This window comes from Sinohyriopsis cumingii, chromosome 17 (genome assembly GCF_028554795.1).
Source record: "Sinohyriopsis cumingii isolate HCF-2022 chromosome 17, ASM2855479v2, whole genome shotgun sequence".
Classification (NCBI taxonomy): Eukaryota; Metazoa; Mollusca; class Bivalvia; order Unionida; family Unionidae; genus Sinohyriopsis; species Sinohyriopsis cumingii.
In genome coordinates, this window is record NC_142977.1 from 80,346,720 (window position 1) to 80,373,037 (window position 26,318).

The window sequence follows — 26,318 nt, forward strand, 5'->3', positions numbered from 1 at the left end:
TGAAACAAAGTCGATAACACTCCGTTCCAATCTCTCTCATCTAAATGAAATTGACGAATGCGCCTGTCAGTCATAGATGGACATGCTCAGTCACTATCCATCTACTCGAAATTACACTTTAATGGCTCAAACGAGCAGGGCGCCCATCCCGTGTTCACTGATTAAAAATTAGTTTCGGTCTTCTGTTTGAAAATAATTACAAAGCCGAAAATAGGAAGTGATACATATTGTTGAGGTAAATTTGGTTTCTCTGAAACGTAACTGATAATCGTGAAAATCACTCTCAGACAACGATCGCTTGACTGATTGATCGATTGGTCGAGTCACATAAATTAGCATTGTCAAATTTCTCTGCTGATGCTCGAATGTTTTCAAACTCTTATAATAAAGAGAATACTCAACTATTTAACCGTGACCATGCATAAATTCATGCAGCAATTTTCGTACTAGTATCAAGCTGGTGCAAGGATAGTTACCACCTTGTACGCCTCCCCCCGGCACCGCTTGTTATAAACTGTTCATTAGTATTAAGAAATGTTAGGCTCGATAATTTATTAATTTCATTATTTACTCGACATATTCATTGATAATACATTAATAACTTGACTGTACTTCGTTTCTGCCCCCCCCCCCCCATCTTGAGGCCACAGGCAACCGCCTAGCGGTTAAACCGGCCCTCTCTCTCTCTCTTTCTCTCGTAAAAATATCCGTACACATTTGTTTTGAGAAGAAAAAGAAATGTAAGGAAAATGGTTTTAATTTCTTTAATGTCATTTGCACTACAGGTTTAGACTTGTTAAGAGCCCGTTTTGCCGGACATGTACCGTCACGCAACTGTCGACATAACCGCTAACTTTATGAATTTTAAATGTGACACGTGTTTGAGTTAACTTATATAAACGAATGTTATCGCCACAATCCAACAGCTTCCGCCTTCGTGGACATGGTCGGCCATAAAAAGAACTCAACAGGCTCTAATGAATTTCTTGTCTGGATAGCGCACTCGTTTGGCACCTCTGCGAACCGGAATTAAACATGTTCGTCCATCCAAGGTCGATAGTTGTCTTCGGGTTATCCGGTATTCTCCGTCCCTAAGACCACGTCACACCAGAATGTGAGCAATCGACAGCGTCAGATCTAAGTTGGTGAAACTTGTAGTGCAAATGACGTTAAAGAAATTAAAACCATTTTCCTTACATTTGTTTTCCTTCTCAAAACAAATGTGTATGAATATGAATAAACGTGAAGGAATCAATGAAGGCGCGAGGAAAGAATAAATAAGCGGGGAAATGGACTAGTGCTTGCATAAATGCAGGATAAAAAAATAAGTTTAAAGTTACTAGTTCCAAAAACAAATTGAACTTCCAAGAGTATAAAATGGTGCTGGAGCATAGTTTTGGACCAAGCCATTTTCAGAATGTCTTCAACACTGCATCAAAATTTTAGGCTGTATAGGAAAAACGTATTTAATTATTTTTATAGGAAAACATAATAAAAACCACTGTCGTCTCGGATATTTAAGTTATGTGCACTGAATACGTACTAGAACGATCCCTTTTCTAATACAGTTCTAAGCGTATAAAATAATCTTTCGCGAATACATAGACGCGACATGCTATTTTCTGAACTGGTAATAAACTTGCATCAGCGTTATCTTTATACCGCGCGTAGCTATTTTTAGATACCATGGGTTTCCCAGGGAAAATGTACTTGAAATGCATTGGCCTGCTTTATAATTAAACATTTTTTCGCGGAATTTACACAAGCCACTTGAAGGCATGCTTAAGGAGCCACACATACACACACACACACACACACACACACACACACACATATATATATATATATATATATATATATATATATATATATATATATATATATATATATATATATATCTGTGTGTGTGTGTGTGTGTGTGTGTGCAACTAATACACGGACAATTCGAATCGTAAAATATCACTCATATTTCAAAGCGAGAGCATTAAAAGTTCCTCAGCGCTCGGCCTGGACTCAAACCCTTAACTGTCCAATTTCTAAACCCGAGTGAAAAGTACTCTGCCTAATGAGCCTGATATTAGTGTCCGTATTATTTTTAGGATCGTGCCCTGTAAAAGTACCCAGGTACGATACTGAAAAAAAAAATAACGTGTAGACGCTACATAACGCCAAGCTCTAGTGACTATACCGTAGCACTCTGTAGGTTGGTAAAAATGAACCTTAAAAGGTAGATTATACAGAACAACTACAGAATCATCTTGAAAAGTTAAGTCCACCAGACCATGGCCAGAAACTGGAGGTTATTAAAACCATAGGGAATCGAGAGTTTGCTAGGTTAGAAACGTTTAATTTGTCTTCATATAAGCTTATGCAACCTACACAAAATATTTGGGCAAAATGAAGTACCCATTTATTATCTAAGCAAAGGACAAATCCTTCTAGCAACAGAATTTACTTAATTTACGGTGTTAACTTTCATGCAAAAGTTGGCCCAAAAGACTTTTCATTGGTGCCAGTTTGCTGTTATATTTCTTCCATAATTGAAGAAAGAGTAAAATATTGTAGAGAATATACAAAGGAGAACAACAAGAATGATTAAGAATCTGACTGGACTAGACCATCATGAAAGGCCATGTAACGGAAGCAAAGGCTCTTCGTACAGACTGCTATGTCTTCCCCCCAAAAATTGTTGCTTGTATGCTTGGTACGGATGTCTGGTGAGATGAAATGTACAATCAAGAAAAACGTAATCATCACAATTAGATGAATAGTCTTTTATCACCTCAGTCGCTGATAACAAGGAATATCTAAAATTATATCTTAGTTAACGGAAAATGATGTAAAGCTGGAAATATTTTCGTCAGATTCCAATATCCCACCTAAAAGCACAACACTGTCTGATGTACAGATAAAGAAGGGTAACATATGCCCATCCACATTTGCCCCAATTACATTTTCCCCAACCGTATTTGCCCCAATTACATTTTCCCCAACCATATTTGCCCCAATCCCATTTGCCCCAACCCAATTTGTGACATGGCATTAAAAGCAATAGCTATATGCAGATCTTGATGTACATGTACCAAAGACTAAGAAATAAAAATATTTTTGGAAAACAAGTTAAATGCAAAAATATATACTTTGTACAAAGCAGATATACACGAGTGCTAAGAACAATCTTTTATATCAGAGGACAATGCGGTAAACAAAATAAACATGACAATTTACTTTTTGAACCCAGACACTATTGCCGAAAATTCGTGAAAAGTGGGGTTGGGTGAGGTGCAACTTATTATATGCTAATTTAGGGAGATCTGCTCCATTTTTATGGGTGCCGTTTTCCAAGCTTTCGGTATTTCAACAGGTTTTGTTTTCTTCTGTTATAAGCAAGTGAATGAATCGTTATTCTAGATGCACACGTCCATAAATTTATCACCTTGGGTTTATTACCTTACACTGAAATGTCAAGATTTGAGAATTTCACATATTCCTTGACACAGGTATGTATACAAAATTACTTTATGGTCATCTATGTTTACCGAGGGTCATTATCTACAGGCAACAAAGGATCACACGAACAGGTACCTGATTTAAAGCTTGTCGTACATGTACATAATCTAAGACCTTTTTGATAATGTTGCCCTCTCCACCCGCTGCCCTCAACACACACACACACACACAGAGTGAAAAAGACCTAAAATGAAGGGAAAATGACAATGTTCCATATAGCAACCATAAACTTCAATCCTTTGACCATAATATCGTATATACAGATGATCATAATATCGTATATACAGATGATCATAATATCGTATATACGGAGCACACTAAAATGAAATAAACAATATATTCCAGTTCTAAAACTTGAAATGTACTCAATGCACACTAGAGTGCCTGTGAAACTGACTCAACTGCATTATTTAATCGGACATAAGAACTGACCTCACCTCTTCGCCAGCTGGGTAAATCATTTTGTCAGCCCATTTTGGCCTATTACGTGTTGTTGCTTTTGATAACTCATTGAAACAAATCAGTCGAATGCAATAACTAAAAACAAAAGTATGAAAAGGCCTATTCAAAAGTTTGCTCTAATGTGCTCATACAAGCTCGTAATGTTTTATGTTAATGACTCGTTAATGGCACGCAGACAGACCATATCCATTGCGAATGATCTAAGAGAGGTAACTCTTGTTGTGACCTCGGAGAAGGACGGTAAATTGTCTTAATCTTGCATGCAACAAATAATTACCAAGAATTCTGCAGACTGTTCTACAAAGGCATATTCTATATAACCATCAAAATAACAAAAACATAAACAGTAGGTCACTGTGATCTTCTTTTATGGGTGTGATAAGCTGAACCACCCACGATTAATATACCCATCAAGTTTTACGACTGTGCATGGAACAGTGAACAGTTATATAAACTGAGCTCCTTATATACGGGATGAAGAATACGCTAAATGACAAACACCCCCATCAAATTTCAAAAGTTTCCATATATATTGAACCCAGTGAAAGACAAATGAGCTCAATGCATAAACAAAGCACTGATGCCTATAGACCATTTCATAGATATTATCTCCCTTTGACAGCACCTAAAAGTGTCTCTGTGCAACTCACTTCCGAAAAATTAAAATTATAAAGATAGCAGATGTAGATCAAGAAAATGTGACAGTGTAAGTTATAAAGGGTTATACTGTGAAACTGCTAAAGCAATTTCTTAAAAGAACATAGCCAGAATGTATCAGGCTGTGCAATTGAGTTTAGAGATAGCCAGAATGTATCAGGCTGTGCAATTGAGTTTAGAGATAGCCAGAATGTATCAGGCTGTGCAATTGACTTTAGAGATAGCCAGAATGTATCAGGCTGTGCAACTGAGTTTAGAGATAGCCAGAATGTATCAGGCTGTGCAATTGACTTTAGAGATAGCCAGAATGTATCAGGCTGTGCAATTGAGTTTAGAGATAGCCAGAATGTATCAGGCTGTGCAATTGAGTTTAGAGATCATGTCCTTGGAGTGCATCTTGAAATACCATCGGAAACAACTTTAATAAATGACAATTGATGTGATCAAGAGAGGTGTGAGATAGGAAAATACACAACACTTCTCGGTGAAACGTTAATAAGTGACTTAAGATCCCTGACCTTTCGGAAATGGAACTGTGTAACTGTCTCACTTTAAATATGACATGAACATTTGACAGCTCCCTGCAGTGCTATGAGGTGGCTGAAAACTATTTTTTTGTATCTGGACAATCGTACACACTCAGTCAGCTAACACAATATCAGTAATCAGTGTTCACATGCGTATGTCCGAAGTCTGGTTATTCCATCACTCCCTATTATAAACAAACAAACCTGATCACAAAGTTTGGATTAGCCTGTCAAAAGTAACCAGACAAGTTCAATCTACAGATTGCACCTGCCCAACAAGGTAATTTTGCTATAACTTTCCCATTTCAACTTAATCTCTTCAGTTGATTATCATTACAATTATTTAATATGAGAAATCTGAAACATTGTAACTTACAACTTAGTTTCATATTGTCTCATAATGATTTAAAAGTTTAGCTAGAATTTGAGGCCAGGGATTTCTCAACTCTACACTTTTACCGGTAATTGGTGCTCAGGGCTATATATCCTTGTATGCTAATTCCTTGAATTACTCCTATTACCCATACTTCAAACATGTTCTATGACACTATCTGCAGTACTTCTAAAAAAACTGAAGCAGCTAAAATATCAACAAATAATGATATTTCTCTTTTTGAACAGGCAAGGGGAGTCATGCAATGACATTGTTACTTGGTGTGTGTCCCTATTATCATCATCACTGAGAAAAGGAAGACTGGTGAAATTTAAGTTACATCAGTGGAATGTAAATAGAATACAACAATGACCCCGGAGACTATCCCAGAAGAAGGCAGAGGATGTTAAGCTGAATAAATACTCTAGCATTCTCAAAACTTCTGGCGACAAAGAGTATGGTCCACCATTACTTGCTGTAAACTCCTCAGCATGGTATCTTAAACATTTCCCCAAACCAGATTTCCAGAGGAGGCACTGAAGGCACATGCATGCCGCTCTCAAGTATTATGTTCACAGACAAAATGGATCCGAGTGACACTCTCTGTACAGAAAAATTTAATGATTATGTTTCAAGTCTCAGCTTTAATTCTGAAAAGACAGAGGAACACACTAGACCCCAGAGGCAAAATATTGTTTGGAAATGGGTGAGAGAGAATGTGATTACTGCCTCAAAATTTGGAAGTGTCACGACTAGAAAGGAAACATCAATGCCAGTGATGTTCAAGGTGCTGACTTAAGTTTGCTAAAAATGTTTATTATTTTATTCTTGTTTTTCATTACCATTATTTTATTCGTTTTTCATTACCATTATCAAGTATCAAATAAAGGGATTTTAATTTTTGTACTAAAAGTTTCTGTTCTCAATGTAACAGCTGTAAAGCTATTCTTTGCTGCCATCCAAAAGATGCGGTACAATCATCATAAAACAAGATCAATTTATTGACCAAAATTGAAGATCATTCAATTACATTGCCACACATCTTTTTATGTATAAATGTCACAAGCAATAAATGTTTCTTCAAATAAATTGTTGCAGAAATAGTTTTCATGAACTGTTTGATGCTCATCCTTCTGCATTACAGAGGAAATCTACAGAATCTTTCTTTCGCAATTCTGATAGAAAATCTGACGTCTTAAAAATTCATTGGAAAGTTGTATGGTGATAAAAAAAGCTATGGGACAACATGAAGAATTTTCACTAATTGTTAATATATGTGAAATACAACTGAAAAATATGACGCAGAGGAGGAATCGTCATGGAAAATGGTTATAGTCAATGTGCTCCTTTTCATGCAGAAGAGGGCATGCTTGGCAAATGCTTAGCAGACACTGTCTTTATTTTTTGTGGTTATATGTTTTTTACACCAGGTAAAGAATGCTGATCATTGTCTTTAGAGTCGTCATTTATCAAGACATAATTAACATTCTGTTACTGGAGTGTACTGGTTGTTTTTAAGTACAAACCTTATCTGAAAATATCAAACCACCATGGGATAATAACAGATTTGTTGCCCACTGAAATATTGTTTCTACTTTAGATGTAAATCCTGAGTATTCATTGTAAGAAATGCAACAATATCAAAACCAGTGTCCTAACTTGTGAAATAATTGCAATGATATCAAAACCAATGACTTAATATGTGAAATAACTATTATGATATCAAAATCCAGTGTCCTAATATGTGAAATAACTGATGCCACAGAAATAGGCATTTCTATTAAAATATTAGTAAGGGATTTTGCTTATAAAAACAGACCTAACATCAAGAAATGACTTCCAAGACTGTATTGTATGGCCAGCCAAAGTTTTCTTTTAGTAGCTACAACTCAAGAACTATATAAAATATATAGTAATTATCAGAAGCAATAACTCCACAACTATTGCACAAATCTGAAATATATCTTTCTTTCATTCAGCATAATAAGCCTAAATCATTTTCAAATTGTTTTAAAAATTAGAGAAGATCTTATGTAAATGTGTGGGCAGGGCCTAGAGTAAATATTGGAAAGGTACAGAAGATTTTCTTATGTAAATGTGTGGGCAGGGCCTAGAGCAAATATTGGAAAGGTACAGAAGATTTTCTTATGTAAATGTGTGGGCAGGGCCTAGAGCAAATATTGGAAAGGTACAGAAGATTTTCTTATGTAAATGTGTGGGCAGGGCTTAGAGCAAATATTGGAAAGGTGGAGAAGATTTTCTTTATGTAAATGTGTGGGCAGGGCTTAGAGCAACTATTGGAAAGGTGGAGAAGATTTTCTTTATGTAAATATGTGGGAAGGGCTTAGAGCAAATATTGGAAAGGTGGAGAAGATTTTCTTTATGTAAATGTATGGGCAGGGCTTAGAGCAAATATTGGAAAGGTGGAGAAGATTTTCTTTATGTAAATGTGTGGGCAGGGTTTAGAGAAAATAATGGCAAGGTATGTATCCATCAAAAGCCTTGTGCTATGCATCCACTGTGAATCTTTGAAACAACTTGACTTCTATATCTGGACCACAAGTGGTAAGGTCAGCAAACCATTTGAGCTGAGAGTCTCTGTTAGAAAGTAGTTCTGATGATTCAATTCTGTCACAAAATATTATATTTAAAAATTCTAACACTTCTATTCAAGGCTTAAAACAATCACTAAACCAATCCACTTTCATTTTAAGTACAGTATTCACAGTTTCTTCATCTGACAAGGAACTGTCTTCTGTTTTAAACCACTGCACAGCAGTATTTGTGGACTGGGTATTTGATGAAGTCTGCAATTTAGACTGGTCATGCTGGTCTACTTCCATGTCTGAATCTGGGTCTGTGCTTTCAGACATGTCTTCAATTTCTTCTGAATCAGAATCTTCCTCTTCTTCATCCTTATCTACATCTGTTGCACTGCTAAATTGAAAAAGAAAATGAGAAAAAAAGAATTTGACACATGAAGCAAAGAAGCAGATATCCACATCTTTCTTTCTAATTTTCTGTCTCCTCCCCAGGCCATTCCTAAGGCAGTTGGGAAACAAAAATTATACACTGCAAATGAAGACCTATAAAGCTCCTGTAATCTGTTTCGGCATGTAAATTGAGATCTTTGAGAGGGGTGAGGTGCTAGGCACTTAGATCTGTCCTTAAATATGCATGCAACTTTTTCTACCCATGATGTCTACTGGGTTACTTGTCCTATGATTTAAACAGAAAATTATTGGGACAATAAATATAGCTGACAGGGTTTGTCAGCAACAGACTAACCCAAGGCTTACAAAGCAGCCCAAATACAAATTTCTCAGCAAGTTGATGATGGAACTACACATGAATTCAATGTCACAAAACAATCTTAACTCAATTTATATCATGTAAACAGAATATTCAGAAACCAAACAAACAAGTTTTACTAATAAAATATGTTTCTTTGAAATACTTACCCCGTCATAATAGGAGAACTACTTGCAAATCCAGCCCTCATAGTTAACACTTTTAACTATTAACTTGGTATTAAGAGTGGTGTCACGTTTATTCAACCCCCACTCGTAAGTCATGTATAAACTAAGGTATTAGTACAAGTCATGGTTGCTGTCTAAACATTTCCACAGGCTAGAGTTAATCTCTTATGCAAGGTTACCGTGACCAGAGAGAAGATCCGGCAACTTGACTCAGCACAGGAGTTAGCGCAACTTCCCACCTAGGTGTTACAGCTTTGTCCTAGATCAGAGGAACCCGCGAGGAACTGGCGCTTGTTCTAAATCCATTTCCATGTGGACAGACAGCGAGAAGGACACTGTCCGCTAAGTTGATAGGATTGAATCAAAGAGACATCCAATCAGAATTGAGACGGAGGGTGTGGTAACAATTTTGATCTGAATTATAACTTCTAACTAGCAAGCAAAAATTTAGTTTTCCTGGGAAGATTGCTGAGCAAACAGGAATTACTCAGAGAAAACCACTTGTAATTTGGCGGGAAAACAGGAAAGACAAAGCTTTGTAAAGGTCTGTAAGTTATTTGCTCAGTTTTTGCAGAATATTATGGCATTGTATTTGTAATTATGGATAGTATGCATACTTAATTACTAGGGTCGTTTAGTACGTAGAATTACCTTTGTAGTGTTTAACTGACATGCATATTTAAGAAATGAGCTTGAGTACTATGCAGCAAATTATGTACATTGTTGACTTGTGGTCAGAATTATTTTTGTAATTCACTAATAGGTTACTTCATAGTAAACAAGTGCATTTATTCATGTGATATGTTTGAATTTACACATACTATAATTGTGAATTTGGAAAATGGTTGAAGTGTATAAGATTAATTAATATGGATATTAGAATATTTGTGTACTTTGTATGTGTTGTAATGAAAAGAAATGCATCTGCTTGTTGCGATATTGTTTAGTATAATGGGATTAGGAATATGTACTGATGTGATGCAATTTATTGATGTATATATGAGAAGTAATTGATGCTGTGCTTTTATTATCATGTTGTTTTACCATACAAGAACATACGAGTATTTCGATGTGAATGAATGCGTGACCGAAGAAATTTAATAGCCGTTATCTGATGATAGGCTGCGTGTAGTGTGAGATGAGAGGGCAAAGGAAAATATTGTACTGTCCTTTTTTTCCACAGGAAGCTTTTAGAGGGACAGAACTTACGGTTCATTGAGTCCCATGTCTCTAAGAGGGGAGATGGAAGTAAGACAAGCAGAGCAGTCGGAGTCGACAAGTCTAGTTGGTATAGAGTCGAGGAGGAGGAGGAAAGGAGTCGAGGAGGAGAAAGTGGAAAAGGAGGAGAAGTATAGAGAAGTCAGGGGAGAGAAGGAATTTGGAGAAAGTCGGGAGGAAGAGGAGAAGGAATTGGAGGGATAGAGGAGAAGAATGCACAGATGAGTAGAATACAAGGACAGGTGGAAAGCTATTTCACAATACAAATCAAATGATGCAATAGGCTATCACAGGGTTGAGCGGAAGGAGAGTACTTGGGAAATTTTAATCATCTGTTTATTGAATTGTCATTAAATTATTATTAGTTGAATTTAACTTTTTGTATATTCAATCATTTAACTGTCGGCATTGCTGACTGGGGGCTCAGAGCTTTACATCTATCTTTCACTAATTTAACTTCCAACCAAAACTGAGCCTGCGTGGGACTTATATAATTATTTAAATAAATATTGGAAGCATCCCACCCCAACCATAACACACCTACCACAGTATCAGCATAACAAATCCTGACATGCCACAAGTGGCGCCAAATGCCACGAATATCTGCAGGACATATTCTTTTTACTTTTGAACACCGATTCCAAAACTAGTCAACCAAATGTTGAAAGTGTGTAGGTTGGAGATATTCTTGCAAGTCCACATTTTTTTTTTTGTAGCCTCCACAGTGGATGAGTTAAGCACCATTGTTGTATTCGATCACAAACAAAAAAGCTTAACAGAACTGATTGAAGGTGCTCAGGTGAGGACCAACTAATATGTGTGAAGACTCTGGTCGAAGGCTTAGTAGCAGCAGTTTCCAGGAAACTTGTTGGGTCCTCATGACAAATCTTCCCTATGAAAGATTGGAGTCTTCTCCCTACCAGGATCTGTGATAGGGTGGGATGCATCTGTATGCATGTCAATGACATATGGATGGTCTTGTGGGATGCTGGTGAAAATGATCGACCTCCCTTGGACTCAGCTGTAGGATTGGTATCCAGTGGCATGTGCTCCAGAATCATTAAAAAGGAGAACAGATGAAGAAGGCTGCATCGTGGACATGACTGCTCTGTAAGGTGGAGGTAGAGAGCACTGCATCTTTTTCCACCTGTTCTAAATTCATAGCTTCTATTATGGTTATAGCATGCTGTGCCCCTATATTATGAAATCGACCACCCTATGAATATGCTCCTGCTTATTCCCTTGACTAGACTCTGAAGCATCATGAACAGACTTCCAAATGGTTGCTGATAACTGCCCCTTCTAGTGGCAAAAGGGTTGAGAAATTTGCAAAGTGACATCTGTTGTAATTTGAGGTACCAATCATATCATCGTAAATAATGTCTTGAGGCAGTATGTGGGTTAGACTGCTCTCTGTAATTGCCTGTATACATCAGCTTTGACTTACTGGATGACAGATTGTGTTCAGACTTATCATGCGTATGTTGCGGTTGTGTCCCCTATGATCGCTTGAATATGGCCTAGTCCGGTCTAAATGGAAGAAGGTCATCTGTCCGGGGAGAACACTGTCTGATTCATTACGCTGGGACTGGTTATGGGATGTTTGATCCACGTAACCAGTCCATGCAACATCTATTTGAGAGGATACTTTTGGCTGTTTGCTTTGCTCTTTCCCTTACAGTTCAGCAATAAAGTCGAACCCTGATGTGTCCAGTGGTGATGACCTATAAAGATTCCGATTGTAGAGGCTGCTGAAAGTAGAATTTTCCACAGATAAATTTCACCTGATGTCATAACTGCAGACCCCGCAGTGCTCTAGGACATTAGTTTGATGGGATTCTGGGGGAAACTTCAGTTCAAGCCTACAAGGCTGGGTTTCACTCATCCAAGTAGGATCCAATAATAAGGGAACTTGGATACCAGTATTGTCATTTGTGGATTAAGGTGGTGATGTTTCCTGCACCACCTGCTGAATATTTGGAGAAGAATGGTGGTGATGGTGGAACACTATACACTTGCAGCAGTGATGACCCAGATCCCTTTACTTCTAACATGTTGCTAAGCAGAGTTACTGGGTGGCAGAGGCTTGAGGGCAAGCGAAGAGAATTATACATACATAAAAAGGTTTTTATAGGCATAGAGGCTTGCACGCATATAAAAAATAATTATAGCCCAGACTTATGAAGTCACACGGGCTAAGTGCAGTTAAATATGAGAAAACAATCAAAACAATGTTAGAAAATTGTAAAGACAGAACTTTGTCAGCATTAGGAAGAGAGAAAAATTGGAAATATAAATGGAGTACAGTTGATTCTAGCTTTTGCAAGGTCTCTTGTGGTTGAAAGCATGCTTCTTAGCAAGAGCAGAAGTGGGAACTTGGATATTCACAGGATTTGGCAACAATCCTTGTACCAAAGGGAGATCACTCTACCTAGCCGCCACCTTGGTGGGCAGATAACGTTTAGCCTCTCTTGCTAAAAGTGTCAACTCGAAGTGCTGGATTAGCAAGGTAGTAGTAGTTCTCATAAGGTATTATGATTAAGTAATGTATTTGAAGAAGAAAAAACAAAAACAACTCCTCATTACTGGAAGACAAAAACTGAAACAATTCCCTAATTATGACATTTTAATTTGCAGCATATGGAAGGATTTGCATTTTATATAAAGGAAATATTTTTTTAATTAAGACTTTGCAAGAAAAAAACCCATTAAATTAGGAAAATAGTCTCTGCTACCTCTAGATCTAGCCCGCCCTGAAAGACCACAAAAAGTTTGTCATACTGACAAAGGGAAGTAACTCTTACAGACTAACTCCCTGTCATCCTGCAAGGTGGCTATTTGTTCCACAGATGTTTAGTATTTTAAGACTGAGCAAAGCATGTTACAGGACATTTGCATTTGCAAAGAAGGGTCAGATGGATTGATAGTAATGTGATCAGAAAAGTATTTCGGAGAAACATAATTTAACAATTAATTTCTATTCTCCTTAAAATACATTTAACGATCACATAACACTTTAAGTAAACAGGTAAGAGAAGGAAACTCATGAGCATCCATGCTCTACCTATGTCATTCTGTAGGAGCATGAAGACTGCTTTAGTTAGTCATTTGGGGGACAGAGGCTGAGACTAGTGTGATGCCATTAACTTGACACCAGCTGCTGAAAAAACACCACTTCCCCTTGTGTGCCTACAAAGTGGAGGGCCATCTAGCTGTCATTATCCTCTCCACAATCCCTTTTCATATAGGGCATACCTGAAAACAGCCTGGCGTGAAAGAGGAAGTCCTCTGGACATGTATCGAACATTGGTGATTTCAGCTGCTTGAGCAGCTTGGTAATTGTTATGATTTTCCTTAATACGTCCGTAACTAGGTTGATCAGATAGTTGGTCAAGGATGTCCAATTAGAACTATTTTGCAATTCCTGTCCCTCAATTTATGGTTTAATTTCACTATTAGAACTGCTGGAGTGAAGGCACATGCCCATATTACCTCAGAACTAACTGAACGGGTATCAGTGGCCCATGAATCTGGGTCTGGGGTGGAAAGACAAAAGTTGGCAGTTTACTGTTCCACCTTGTTGTAAAAAAGTCTAACATCAGTTAGCCCCATAGAGTGCAGATTCAGGCCCAGCCATAGGATGTAAGGGGCCCAAGGCAACAAGTGATAAGTGCGGGGCTCCAAGCAAAACAACTGCATTGCAGAGTAGATTTCCTGAAAGTGCAGGGCCCAAGGCGGTTGCCTCTTTTGCCTTGCCCTAGGGCCGGGCCTGTGCAGACTTAATTGAAGATTGACAGATGGAGAGACAACTCTGTCAGAAGCAGTTGGCCTCTCCTTGATGTGTCAGACAGATATGTTGATATGGAATGGGGTACATAAACAAAAGTACTCCTATACCATAATGACAAGGTAAAATGATTTCATCACCCAAACACCCCCATCTGAAGAGATAGTTGTTAGGACTGAATTGTCATTCGTTATCAGAACCGTCTACCTTTAGATGTATTCCATCCAAGCATCCAAGCATTGGTGGCTTTGATATTGAACCCATAACTGCAAATAAAGTAGAGAGGGTTGTTTATATCATAAACCAAAAACCAAATTTACTGAATGTTTTTGCAGTATATAATCCAGATATGTCACCATTACATGACGTCCTGAAGTGGGATACAGTGCAATTATGGAGCAAATATTGCATGACAACTTCACTGAGGTGGAATCCTTAACTATGTATGATGGCCCAAGGGCTGACATTGAGAGTAAATGGAAGGGGGCAGAATGATTACACAATCTTGCAGCAGCTGAAGGTATTTGTGTGATACCATGTGCATAGTGGTACGGAAATATGCATTGGACAGATCAAAACTGATTGCATATTCATCACATCAGAGAGAGATTTTGCTGTCTTCATCTTAGAGGTTGGGGCAGGAATAAACAGACCAAGTCTGCTTAAGTCTATAACATGTCTCAATTTTCAATTACTTTTAACAACCAGAAAAAGTCTGGAATAGAAACCTGTAGTGTCCAGTTTTCAGGCCACTTCCATTCCATGCCTTAAGAGCAAAAAAGTTGCATCCTTCAATAAAACATCTGCCCTCATGAGATTGCTGTCATGAAAGGGGACACCAAAAGAGATGAATAATATCTGGAGCCCCTCTGATATGACCTGGATGGTCCAATCACTTATCAGAAATAGGCTGATCCAGGTCTTGCAGAACAAAAGGAGTCTGGTGGCTACAGGAGAGTCTCCATTGGGTAGACAGTTGGTGGGAGGTTTAGGAGAGAAGAAACCTTGTTTTCTCTTCCCCCTCCCAGAATGCACAAGTTAGGGAGGTGCGGCTGTCTATGACTGGCTTGGCCACAAAAAAGTTGCTGTTGTTGCCGAACGTTACTCCTGCAGTCTTTCTGTCCATGATCACCTATTTTCTGTCATGTCAATTTATGATATCATGCAGAGAGATTGGGGCTTGTACTGTTCTACCTGCTTTCTAACCTCCTCAATTCAACCTCCAAATTGAAGGAAAGGGAGTACAACACAGAGATGCTGCCAGGATATCTATGATTTATGACTGCCACGATATCTTTGATTTATGACTGCCAGGATATCTTGGATTTATGACATCATTGCATTTGCAAAACATGTATCTCCCCCAAACCAAAAAGTCTAACTGCAAGAGTCTATAAATAGAAAGACTGAAATAACTGAAAATGTCATGAAAATGTAATCAGGTCATGAGCAAATCAAAACAAATTTCATTCATCTACCTCAAGTGGTTTTTACTTATTCTGGTTAGGAAGGTTTTCTTATAAAAAAAAGGCAAACAAAAATTGTAAAAAAAATTAATGGCTTAAAGTCTGTTCAGATCGCCTACACAATTACAAATAAGCCTACTAAAATTCACACGTCTAACTCAAGTGGTTTTTGCTTTCTATGTCAAAATCATGGTCTATGCCAAAAATCCATCAAGTTATAAGATCTGAAAAACTGATAAACTGCTATAATAGCATAAAATATAATCAAGTTATCTGCATACAGATACAATATACTAGTCAAATTTTATTTGTCAACCTTTCATTGTTTCTTATGCTAAAAATCTTCTCAGAATAAACTGATGGATTGACAGACACAACCAAATCAAGATGCCCCTGCTACAGGCAGTGGGTTACTTAAAAAAATCAATTTTATTGCAATGCGATATAAAAACTACACTACCTTGATTTCTTTCTTGTCAACAGGGCCTGGATGTAAGGCTTGCAAAGGGAAGTAACTGGAGGCTGAACATGGGGTGCTGTTACAAGCAGCTGAAATAAGAAAACCCAACTGTTAATAAGTTCTCATTCAGAATCAAATCTGAAGCAAAAGGTCAGAAGACTTGACAGCAAATAAGGAAATGGCTCGCACAATTTCTGACCTTAAATAATAACTTTCATTTCTAACATTTGTTTTTAAAAAACCTCATGGAAGATTTAGTTATGGGACTTGTCTCTATTAATCTCAGACAAAGGTCATTGGTTGTATTATGTGCACCACAGGTTGGCTATCTTCGGTGTTTAACTTTGATGTTCAGGACCTCATCACTCTTCGGTGTTTAACTTTGATGTTCATTACCTCATCACTCTTCGATGTTTAACTTTAATGTTCATTACCTCATCACTCTTTAGTGTTTAACTTTGATGTTCAGGACCTCATCACTCTTCAGTGTTTAACTTTGATGTTCAGGACCTCATCACTCTTTAGTGTTTAACTTTGATGTTCATGACTCATCACTCTTCAGTGTTTAACTTTGATGTTCAGGAACTCATCACTCTTCAGTGTTTAACTTTGATGTTCATGACCTCATCACTCTTCAGTGTTTAACTTTAATGTTCAGGACCTCATCACTCTTTAGTGTTTAACTTTGATGTTCAGGACCTCATCACTCTTCGGTGTTTAACTTTGATGTTCATTACCTCATCACTCTTCGGTGTTTAACTTTGATGTTCAGGACCTCATCACTCTTTAGTGTTTAACTTTGATGTTCATAACCTCATCACTCTTCAGTGTTTAACTTTGATGTTCATGACCTCATCACTCTTTAGTGTTTAACTTTGATGTTCAGGACCTCATCACTCTTCGGTGTTTAACTTTGAGGTTCATGATCTCATCATTACCTCATCACTCTTTAGTGTTTAACTTTGATGTTCAGGACCTCATCACTCTTTATTGTTTAACTTTGATGTTCATTACCTCATCACTCTTCGGTGTTTAACTCTGATGTTCATTACCTCATCACTCTTTAGTGTTTAACTTTGATATTCATTACCTCATCACTCTTTAGTGTTTAACTTTGATGTTCAGGACCTCATCACTCTTCAGTGTTTAACTTTGATGTTCAGGACCTCATCACTCTTCGGTGTTTAACTTTGATATTCATTACCTCATCACTCTTCGGTGTTTAACTTTGATGTTCAGGACCTCATCACTCTTTAGTGTTTAACTTTGATGTTCATGACCTCATCACTCTTCAGTGTTTAACTTTGATGTTCAGGAACTCATCACTCTTCAGTGTTTAACTTTAATGTTCATTACCTCATCACTCTTTAGTGTTTAACTTTGATGTTCAGGACCTCATCACTCTTCAGTGTTTAACTTTGATGTTCATTACCTCATCACTCTTCGGTGTTTAACTTTGATGTTCAGGACCTCATCACTCTTTAGTGTTTAACTTTGATGTTCATGACCTCATCACTCTTCAGTGTTTAACTTTGATGTTCAGGAACTCATCACTCTTCAGTGTTTAACTTTAATGTTCATTACCTCATCACTCTTTAGTGTTTAACTTTGATGTTCAGGACCTCATCACTCTTCAGTGTTTAACTTTGATGTTCATTACCTCATCACTCTTCGGTGTTTAACTTTGATGTTCAGGACCTCATCACTCTTCAGTGTTTAACTTTGATGTTCAGGACCTCATCACTCTTTAGTGTTTAACTTTGATGTTCATGACCTCATCACTCTTCGGTGTTTAACTTTGATGTTCATTTCCTCATCACTCTTCGGTGTTTAACTTTGATGTTCATGACCTCATCACTCTTTAGTGTTTAACTTTGATGTTCAGGACCTCATCACTCTTCGGTGTTTAACTTTGATGTTCAGGACCTCATCACTCTTCAGTGTTTAACTTTAATGTTCATTACCTCATCACTCTTTAGTGTTTAACTTTGATGTTCAGGACCTCATCACTCTTCGGTGTTTAACTTTGATGTTCAGGAACTCATCACTCTTCGGTGTTTAACTTTGATGTTCAGGACCTCATCACTCTTCAGTGTTTAACTTTCATGTTCAGGACCTCATCACTCTTTAGTGTTTAACTTTGATGTTCAGGACCTCATCACTCTTTGGTGTTTAACTTTGATGTTCATTACCTCATCACTCTTCAGTGTTTAACTTTGATGTTCATGACCTCATCACTCTTCAGTGTTTAACTTTGATGTTCATGACCTCATCACTTTTCAGTGTTTAACTTTGATGTTCAGGACCTCATCACTCTTCAGTGTTTAACTTTGGTGTTCAGGACCTCATCACTCTTTAGTGTTTAACTTTGATGTTCATGACCTCATCACTCTTTTGTGTTTAACTTTGATGTTCAGGAACTCATCACTCTTCAGTGTTTAACTTTGATGTTCAGGAACTCATCACTCTTCAGTGTTTAACTTTGATGTTCAGGAACTCATCACTCTTCAGTGTTTAACTTTGATGTTCAGGATCTCCTTTCTCTAGAGTTTTAAATCCATACATGTAATGAAAACCCTCATCATCAAAGCGATTCCTGGTTCACACTATCCATCAATTGTAAAGCCCACCCACCCCGATTCAAACTCTACAGTGATTGTAAGATTCCTGATTCATATTCTACATTGATTTTAATAGTCCCTATTCATACTCTGCAGTGACTGTAAGATTCCTTATTCATATTCTACATCGATTTTAATAGTCCCTATTCATACTCTGCAGTGACTGTAAGATTCCTGATTCATATTCTACATCGATTTTAATAGTCCCTATTCATACTCTGCAGTGACTGTACAATTCCTGATTCATATTCTACATCGATTTTAATAGTCCCTATTCATACTCTGCAGTGACTGTAAGATTCCTGATTCATATTCTACATCGATTTTAATAGTCCCTATTCATACTCTGCAGTGACTGTACGATTCCTGATTCATATTCTACATCGATTTTAATAGTCCCTATTCATACTCTGTAGTGACTGTAAGATTCCTGATTCATATTCTACATCGATTTTAATAGTCCCTATTCATACTCTGCAGTGACTGTACGATTCCTGATTCATATTCTACATCGATTTTAATAGTCCCTATTCATACTCTGCAGTGACTGTAAGATTCCTGATTCATATTCTACATCGATTTTAATAGTCCCTATTCATACTCTGCAGTGACTGTACGATTCCTGATTCATATTCTACATCGATTTTAATAGTCCCTATTCATACTCTGCAGTGACTGTACGATTCCTGATTCATATTCTACATCGATTTTAATAGTCCCTATTCATACTCTGCAGTGACTGTAAGATTCCTGATTCATATTCTACATTGATTTTAATAGTCCCTATTCATACTCTGCAGTGACTGTAAGATTCACACTAATATCTAAAACATGATGCTAAAATATCAATCGACTGCAGGAAAATTGTTGCTGTTTTGCAACATCTACCATAATTCATTAAATCTCTCCTATATTCAGATCCCAAACTCCTTTTAAACAGTGAGGGAATTCCCCTGTAAATCTTAAGTACTAGAATATATCCAAACTCAAGAATGGAAAAACACCTGGAAATCTCTCAGAAGACAGTTAATAATTTATTTACCCTCTCTCTCTCTTTTGACAATTGTTCACATTCTAATCCTTTCATAATTATTTTTGTGTGTTCAATCTGGCTGATAAACACATACAGTGAATGTCCCTCAGTGGGCATCTACATATAAAACAAAACCAACAATAAATGGCATAATATATAAAACCTATCAGGTTTATCAAGAAATTATAACTTTCTCTGGAGTGTCCCTTATAGACAGGTTTAACTGTATATTATAATTTTACATCAGTTGTATTGCAATAACTTTAATTATTGATAAGGGCATATAACTCTTCAGTACAAACAACCTTTAATATTTCAAAAAGAAGAAGCTGGCTGCAGCCTGCGTGTTCAGCCCACCTAGGAGCTAAAGATAAATCTATACTGTAACTATATTCTAAATCAAAAGAGAGTGGAATAAAACGGTAAGGAATGAAAAGAAAAGAAAACAACACTCTTGTAACATTTAGATTAATTTAGGACACTGACAAACATGTAGATAGACATATACAAACATAGATGGGTACACAAATAGATGTCAAAGTAATTGCTCTGTCACTTTTGCCAAGATGGGATTGACAATAAGTATAAATGCTTGTTATACAGACAGTATTACTATTTCATTCCATCCATTCTATCACCAAGATGGGATTGACAGTAAGCATAAATGCTTGTTATACAGACAGTATTACTATTTCATTCCATCCATTCTATCACCAAGATGGGATTGACAGTAAGCATAAATGCTTGTTATACAGACAGTATTACTATTTCATTCCATCCATTCTATCACCAAGATGGGATTGACAGTAAGCATAAATGCTTGTTATACAGACAGTATTACTATTTCATTCCATCCATTCTATCACCAAGATGGGACTGACAGTAAGCATAAATGCTTGTTATACAGACAGTATTACTATTTCAATCCATCCATGTTATCACCAAGATGCTATTGAAAGTAAGCATAAATGCTTGTTATACAGACAGTATTACTATTTCACTCCAGAAGAGTCTGCCTAAAAGCCAGGATCACATTAAGATTCTTTAACTCCACTGATAAAAGAACTTACCTCTTTCAAGAATGAGGTGCTCCTCCTTGATCCACTTGATGTCAGCTCAGACTGTGTACCTGGTTGCTCAATACTTTTCTTCTTCCCTGCCATCAATAAACTAAGAGCAGTCTGGGGTAGATTCTGCTCTATCGATACCTTCAATGATTTTATAGGTCAGATTGTTAAAAGACTAAGCAATACTGTATGTATTAAAGCGGGATTTTAAATTCAAATATATTAAATATTTGACAAATAATGTAATGTCTTAATCAATATATATTGTATCTGAATATTCTAAATATAAATATTTTAAACTCAATAACCACCTATCTGAGAGAGATATGATTTCAGCTGCATTAAGGAAGTATAGGGAAGTTTGAGAAGTCTTAACAGGAATGACTTTCTTCTGTCTAAACATACTGATGCATGAAGAATAAAATATATCAATAAATAAAGCTAAACACATGCTGGCAAGTTAAACACTTAAATCAATTTAAGGTACATTAACCTCTTACTACGGTGGACCTTCACTGCAAGGAACCCAGTTACAACGAACTTCTTAACTTAAGTACATGTTTAACAAATGTAATTCTTTTTTTAATACTTGAACAAACATCAAGATATAAAGGATGATGGACATGAACCTAGGGTCATGTCAGTGTAAAGTATTAAAGGCAACCTGAATAATTTAATCCAAGATCTTGCCTTAAATCAATAAATGCATGTGAATTGTTGCTTATATAAAAATGGGAGAAAAAGTTTTTTCTTATCAGTAAATAAAAATAATCCTTTAATTTATGCAAATGAGCACAACAACCTTCATCTTCAGAACAAATGAAACAAACATATATCTTAATACTTAGAAATACGTTTAGCGATCTGTACTCTGGATATCAGTGATACCATAACTACTGGTATATACGAATAAACAATAAAGTACCATATCTATTAGCACTTACAACACTTTTCTTCTCATCTGCTTCATCTCCCTGCAGAGTCAAGGTCAAAAGGTCCTGATCTCTTGTAAAGAGGTACAATTGTGAACTGGACTGCCATGACAACGACTTGCTGGACTCGTACTGGCTCTTCTGTATGTGAGGGATGAAAACTGCACCGATGATGTCACAAGAGCAGATGGCATTATGGGAATATATTGGAGAGGGTTCTGAGGGCTTGAACACATGCACTGAAATAAAACGATGTATATATATATATATACACACACACACACACATTATAGTATTCACCCACCCTCCAGAATTTTGAAAAAGAAAAGCATCAAGGATATAAATAAATGCACAATGCTGAGTAAATTCATTCATCAGTTTATAACTTCTAACCTGACTGTAACCAGGGGCATCCAACGATGTCGCCTCCTTTGCATTTCAATCGACACAGAAGATTCATCACTGAGACAAAGACCATATTTGTGTGGGTGAATATTTTTTTTTCAGACAACAAGAGTGATTTAGTTCATTGACTTTGATATGCTCTGAGCAATTCCATAACTTTGGGAGTTACATCCCTCTTAATGCTTGCCCATTTAATTTTGTTCAATTTTTAAAATAGATATATTAAAACACAGCAAATATTAGATGCAGATGACAGTTTTCCTTCCCCTTCCATGCATGTGCAGTCCAAAGAACTGCACCCATTCAATAAAAATGGGACTTTTCCAGGTACCAAAATAGGACGAGAAGCAGGATTATTTTAAAGACTGAAAACTGTTTGGATTGAAATGCAAACAAGATGACAGAGATAGAAACCTCCTGGTGATAATCAGGTTAATGTGTGTGCATGTGTGTGATTTGGATTTTTAATGTAGCTTTAACAATTTTAGTCATATCGCTATGATGTCTGCAGCGTGGCACTTTATAGCAGTCTAGCGCTGGGGCATCATGTCTCACCCAGTCATATTATACTGACACCAGGCTGACCAGTCCTAACACGAACCTGTTAATGCTAAGCGCCAGGCGAGGCAGCTGCTACTGCCATTTTTATAAGTCTTTGGTGTGACTCAGCCAGGGATCGAACCCACGACCTTCAGCATCTGTGGCAATAATCAGGTTAGAAATCATAAATTGACAGTAGAAATGACTAAGCTTTTTGTATTTGTTATAGCCTTGATGCCTTTCATTTTCAGAATTGGTATGGATGCACAAGCTGCTGGCAGAGTGGGTGAATACTACAGGATTTCAAATTAAAAGCAAAGTTCTAAAAATTAAAATATAAACAATTGCAAAACAAACCTTAGGATAGTAGAGCCTTCCAAAATAAATGAAACAATTAAGTACTACATGAAAAAAGATAAAAGGCAGCAAATGAAGTTTTGTAGAAGGCATATAAAATAAAAGATAAAGGTAAAAAAATATAGAATCCTTAACATTTTTCGGTCAAAACTGGTTATGTCTACCACCTAAAAGAGCCAAGATTTTCTCTGCTGGTACATCATTAAAAAGATCCTGAAAAATTTAGTCCCGCCCTCCATATATATTCGGTCACATGGGGTGGAAGTCGATACATTCTACAAGAACATTCTCCATTGTCAGTGGACAATGGCAGGGTATGTATTCTGGTTGATGTTCACCTTTAGTGGCATGCACAAGTCAGATATGCATGTCCAATGATCACTACCATACCACCCCAAATCTGCAATTTGAAAAGAATGGGAAGAAATCAACTTATTCAAACTCATGTTTATACTCTGAAAATGATTCACCTTTCCCTTTTTACTGTATGTACCTTAACTGAATTTTCACATCTTTCACCTATTATATCTTGGTGTACTTTATTTATCTGGAAGGCTCTAGTTTCCTAAAGCTGCTGTGGAATCCATTATCTTTTTCATTCTTAGTTTTCCAATTGAAAAATTCTTCTTACTGTAGTATAAATACAAGTTTGACCTATTTCTAAAAATTGAGAAACTTATCACGAATTTAACTTACAATCGGACTGGTTGGTTATTACAGCCATAACATCAGAACAAGGATCTTCCACCAGGACATTGCATTTTAGCCCCACACTCCAAAGGACTGAAAAATACCAAGTGCAGAAGTGTGTATTTGTTGATAGTCAAATCTCATGTCAAATAATAAAATGTAACGACATATTGTTGGGTATTATTAAACTGTTGCTAATCATCTGCATGCCTGAATTTAATTTTACCAGTATTACAATGGAAGCAATTTATGACTTAGTTTCTGTTCGTTTTTCTTTCATGAGCATGGTCTCTCTCTGACCAATATGTACAACTAGAAAATGGTGTATTTCAGAATGATGGGATTACATGGGTCAGGACAACAGGGAATAAGTATTATGTGGCAGCACATCTGATTACTGCAACTTATTAGGTCTTGAGCCACACAAACACACAACATATCTGAGAATCCATGTAAAGATGAAGAGCAACTTGCATACAAACAAATTCTCTAATGATCTGATTGAATTATAATGAACTGATGCTCTACAGTTTGACAAATTAATGTGTATTATTTATGTCAAGAATACAATCTTGTAACCAAGTATTTATTATCTTTAAACTGATGTACAGTTTATCTATCATCAAAGTTGTATGCTACCTGTACAGGACAATAGGTTCCATACAGTCATGCCTTTCTGATTAGCGCTAACCAGAAGATGAGCACAACTGTGGTTACCAAACTTGAGATGCCTGAAAAAGAAATTAAAATAGATGCATATAAATTGAACCACAGACAATTTATGAGTAATCAAGATTAAAACATGAGATATGTGCCAGACTGAATAAAACATGAGATATGTACCAGACTGAATAAAACATAAAATGTGTGCCAGACTGCATAAAACATGATGTGTGCCAGACTGAATAAAACATGAGATATGAACCAGACTGAATAAAACATAAAATGTGTGCCAGACTGCATAAAACATGAGATGTGTGCCAGACTGAATAAAACATGAGATGTGTGCCAGACTGAATAAAACATGAGATGTGTGCCAGACTGAATAAAACATGAGATGTGTGCCAGACTTAATAAAACATGAGATGTGTGCCAGACTGAATAAAACATGAGATATGTGCCAGACTGAATAAAACATGAGATGTGTGCCAGACTGAATAAAACATGAGATATGTGCCAGACTGAATAAAACATGAGATGTGTGCCAGACTTAATAAAACATGAGATATGCTGCAGACTGAATAAAACATGAGATATGTGCCAGACTGAATAAAACACAAGATATGTACCAGACTGAATAAAACATATGTGCCAGACTGAATAAAACATGATATGTGCCAGACTGAATAAAACATGAGATGTGTGATAGACTGTATAAAACATGAGATATGTGCCAGACTGTATAAAACATGAGATGTGTGCCAGACTGAATAAAACATTAGATGTATGCCAGACTGAATAAAACATGAGATGTGTGCCAGATTTTTAATAAAACATGAGATATGTGCCAGACTGAATAAAACATGAGAGATGTGCCAGACTTAATAAAACATGAGATGTGTGCCAGACTTAATAAAACATAAGATATGTGCCAGACTGAATAAAACATAAAATGTGTGCCAGACTGAATAAAACATGAGATGTGTGCCAGACTGACAAAGGCTTGAGTTTGAAATAACAAGAATTTCACAAAACTATTAAGTCTGATCTGCTCCAATTCTCCATATCTGACCAAACCTTGCAAAATAATAATGCCACGAAAAGTAAGTCAATGAAATAAATTTGCCATCGATATAAACATCCATCAAGTTTCATGACCGCATATAAAAGCATCAGAGAAACTGAACTAAATGCCAAAATCTAATATATTAACAGGAGTTTGAATACTGATAAAAATGCCATCAAGTGTTGCCTTTTCATCATAAATGAAACAAAAACTTCATGTTTCTTATACTCAACACTGACAGGCCTCAAACAATTTTCAGCCAGCCATTTGTCCTGAGGACAAGTAACTTGGAACTTTACCTTGTCCTCCAAACATTGTACATGACGTACACTTGTACATAATAATGGAGCCTTCTAAACTGCAGTAATTTGATTTGACAAGAATCATGAAACCATGCTGCAGATGCTTCCTAACCTACCACTTGTTAATATAAGCAGACAGTTTAGATTTTCAAGGATACTGCAACTGAACTTTTTCTGTGACTGTGGAAAGGTTTGTTCATGTAAAATATATTGCTATTGTGACAAATAGTTTAAAATTACGTTGCAAAGATTTTAACATTTTCTACACAGTATACACTTTATTCCTTTAACAGATTATAATATGATGCATGTATATGAAAATCTGTACTCAGACTCACCTCTCTGGGGGAAAGGGCAATAGCTACCCCTAACAATGTTAAAGGAGCAATAGCTACCCCTAACAGTTTTAAAGGATCATTAGTTACCCTTATCAATGAGAAAGGTGCAACAGTGGGAACAGAGCGATCTAGACCTTCCACCTTGGGTGGAATAAAAATGAGGATGCAAAAGGAAAAACCAATCAGGATATGGAGAAAAAAATCAGGATCAGTGTTTGCAAACCATATGCTTAAAAAAACTTTACTAAGCAACTGACAAAATGTAGAAATCTATGTGCGGTGTAATATGCCATTTATTTACATGTATTAACATTTATTTATATTATGTACAATATACAATGCACAGGTACGAATATTAAAAAGGATCA

At 36.6% G+C, this 26,318-nt stretch overlaps 1 protein-coding gene and 1 long non-coding RNA gene across 3 annotated transcripts in view; one reads left to right on the forward strand and one right to left on the reverse strand.

The window, feature by feature from the left end:
• Nucleotides 1–6,512: 6,512 nt before the first annotated feature.
• LOC149779307 (WD repeat-containing protein 75-like) overlaps nucleotides 6,513–26,318 on the reverse strand; it is an 82,037-nt gene continuing 62,231 nt past the window's right edge. The window contains exons 14-19 of one of the 2 annotated variants that reach the window (XM_089939926.1): nucleotides 24,224–24,315; nucleotides 23,591–23,677; nucleotides 21,605–21,831; nucleotides 20,664–20,801; nucleotides 15,940–16,028; nucleotides 6,513–8,463 (exon numbers count right to left, since the gene is read on the reverse strand). In XM_089939926.1, the coding sequence (XP_089796052.1) occupies nucleotides 8,199–8,463; nucleotides 15,940–16,028; nucleotides 20,664–20,801; nucleotides 21,605–21,831; nucleotides 23,591–23,677; nucleotides 24,224–24,315 (898 nt within the window). In that variant the 3' untranslated portion in view covers nucleotides 6,513–8,198. Of the gene's footprint in view, nucleotides 8,467–15,939; nucleotides 16,029–20,663; nucleotides 20,802–21,604; nucleotides 21,832–23,590; nucleotides 23,678–24,223; nucleotides 24,316–26,318 lie in introns of both variants that reach the window. The other variant, XM_089939925.1, reaches the window with a different exon arrangement.
• On the forward strand, nucleotides 8,473–13,918 carry LOC149779308 (uncharacterized). The gene is made up of 2 exons (XR_016415606.1): nucleotides 8,473–9,552; nucleotides 10,192–13,918. It is a non-coding gene; the product is annotated as an uncharacterized LOC149779308 (long non-coding RNA).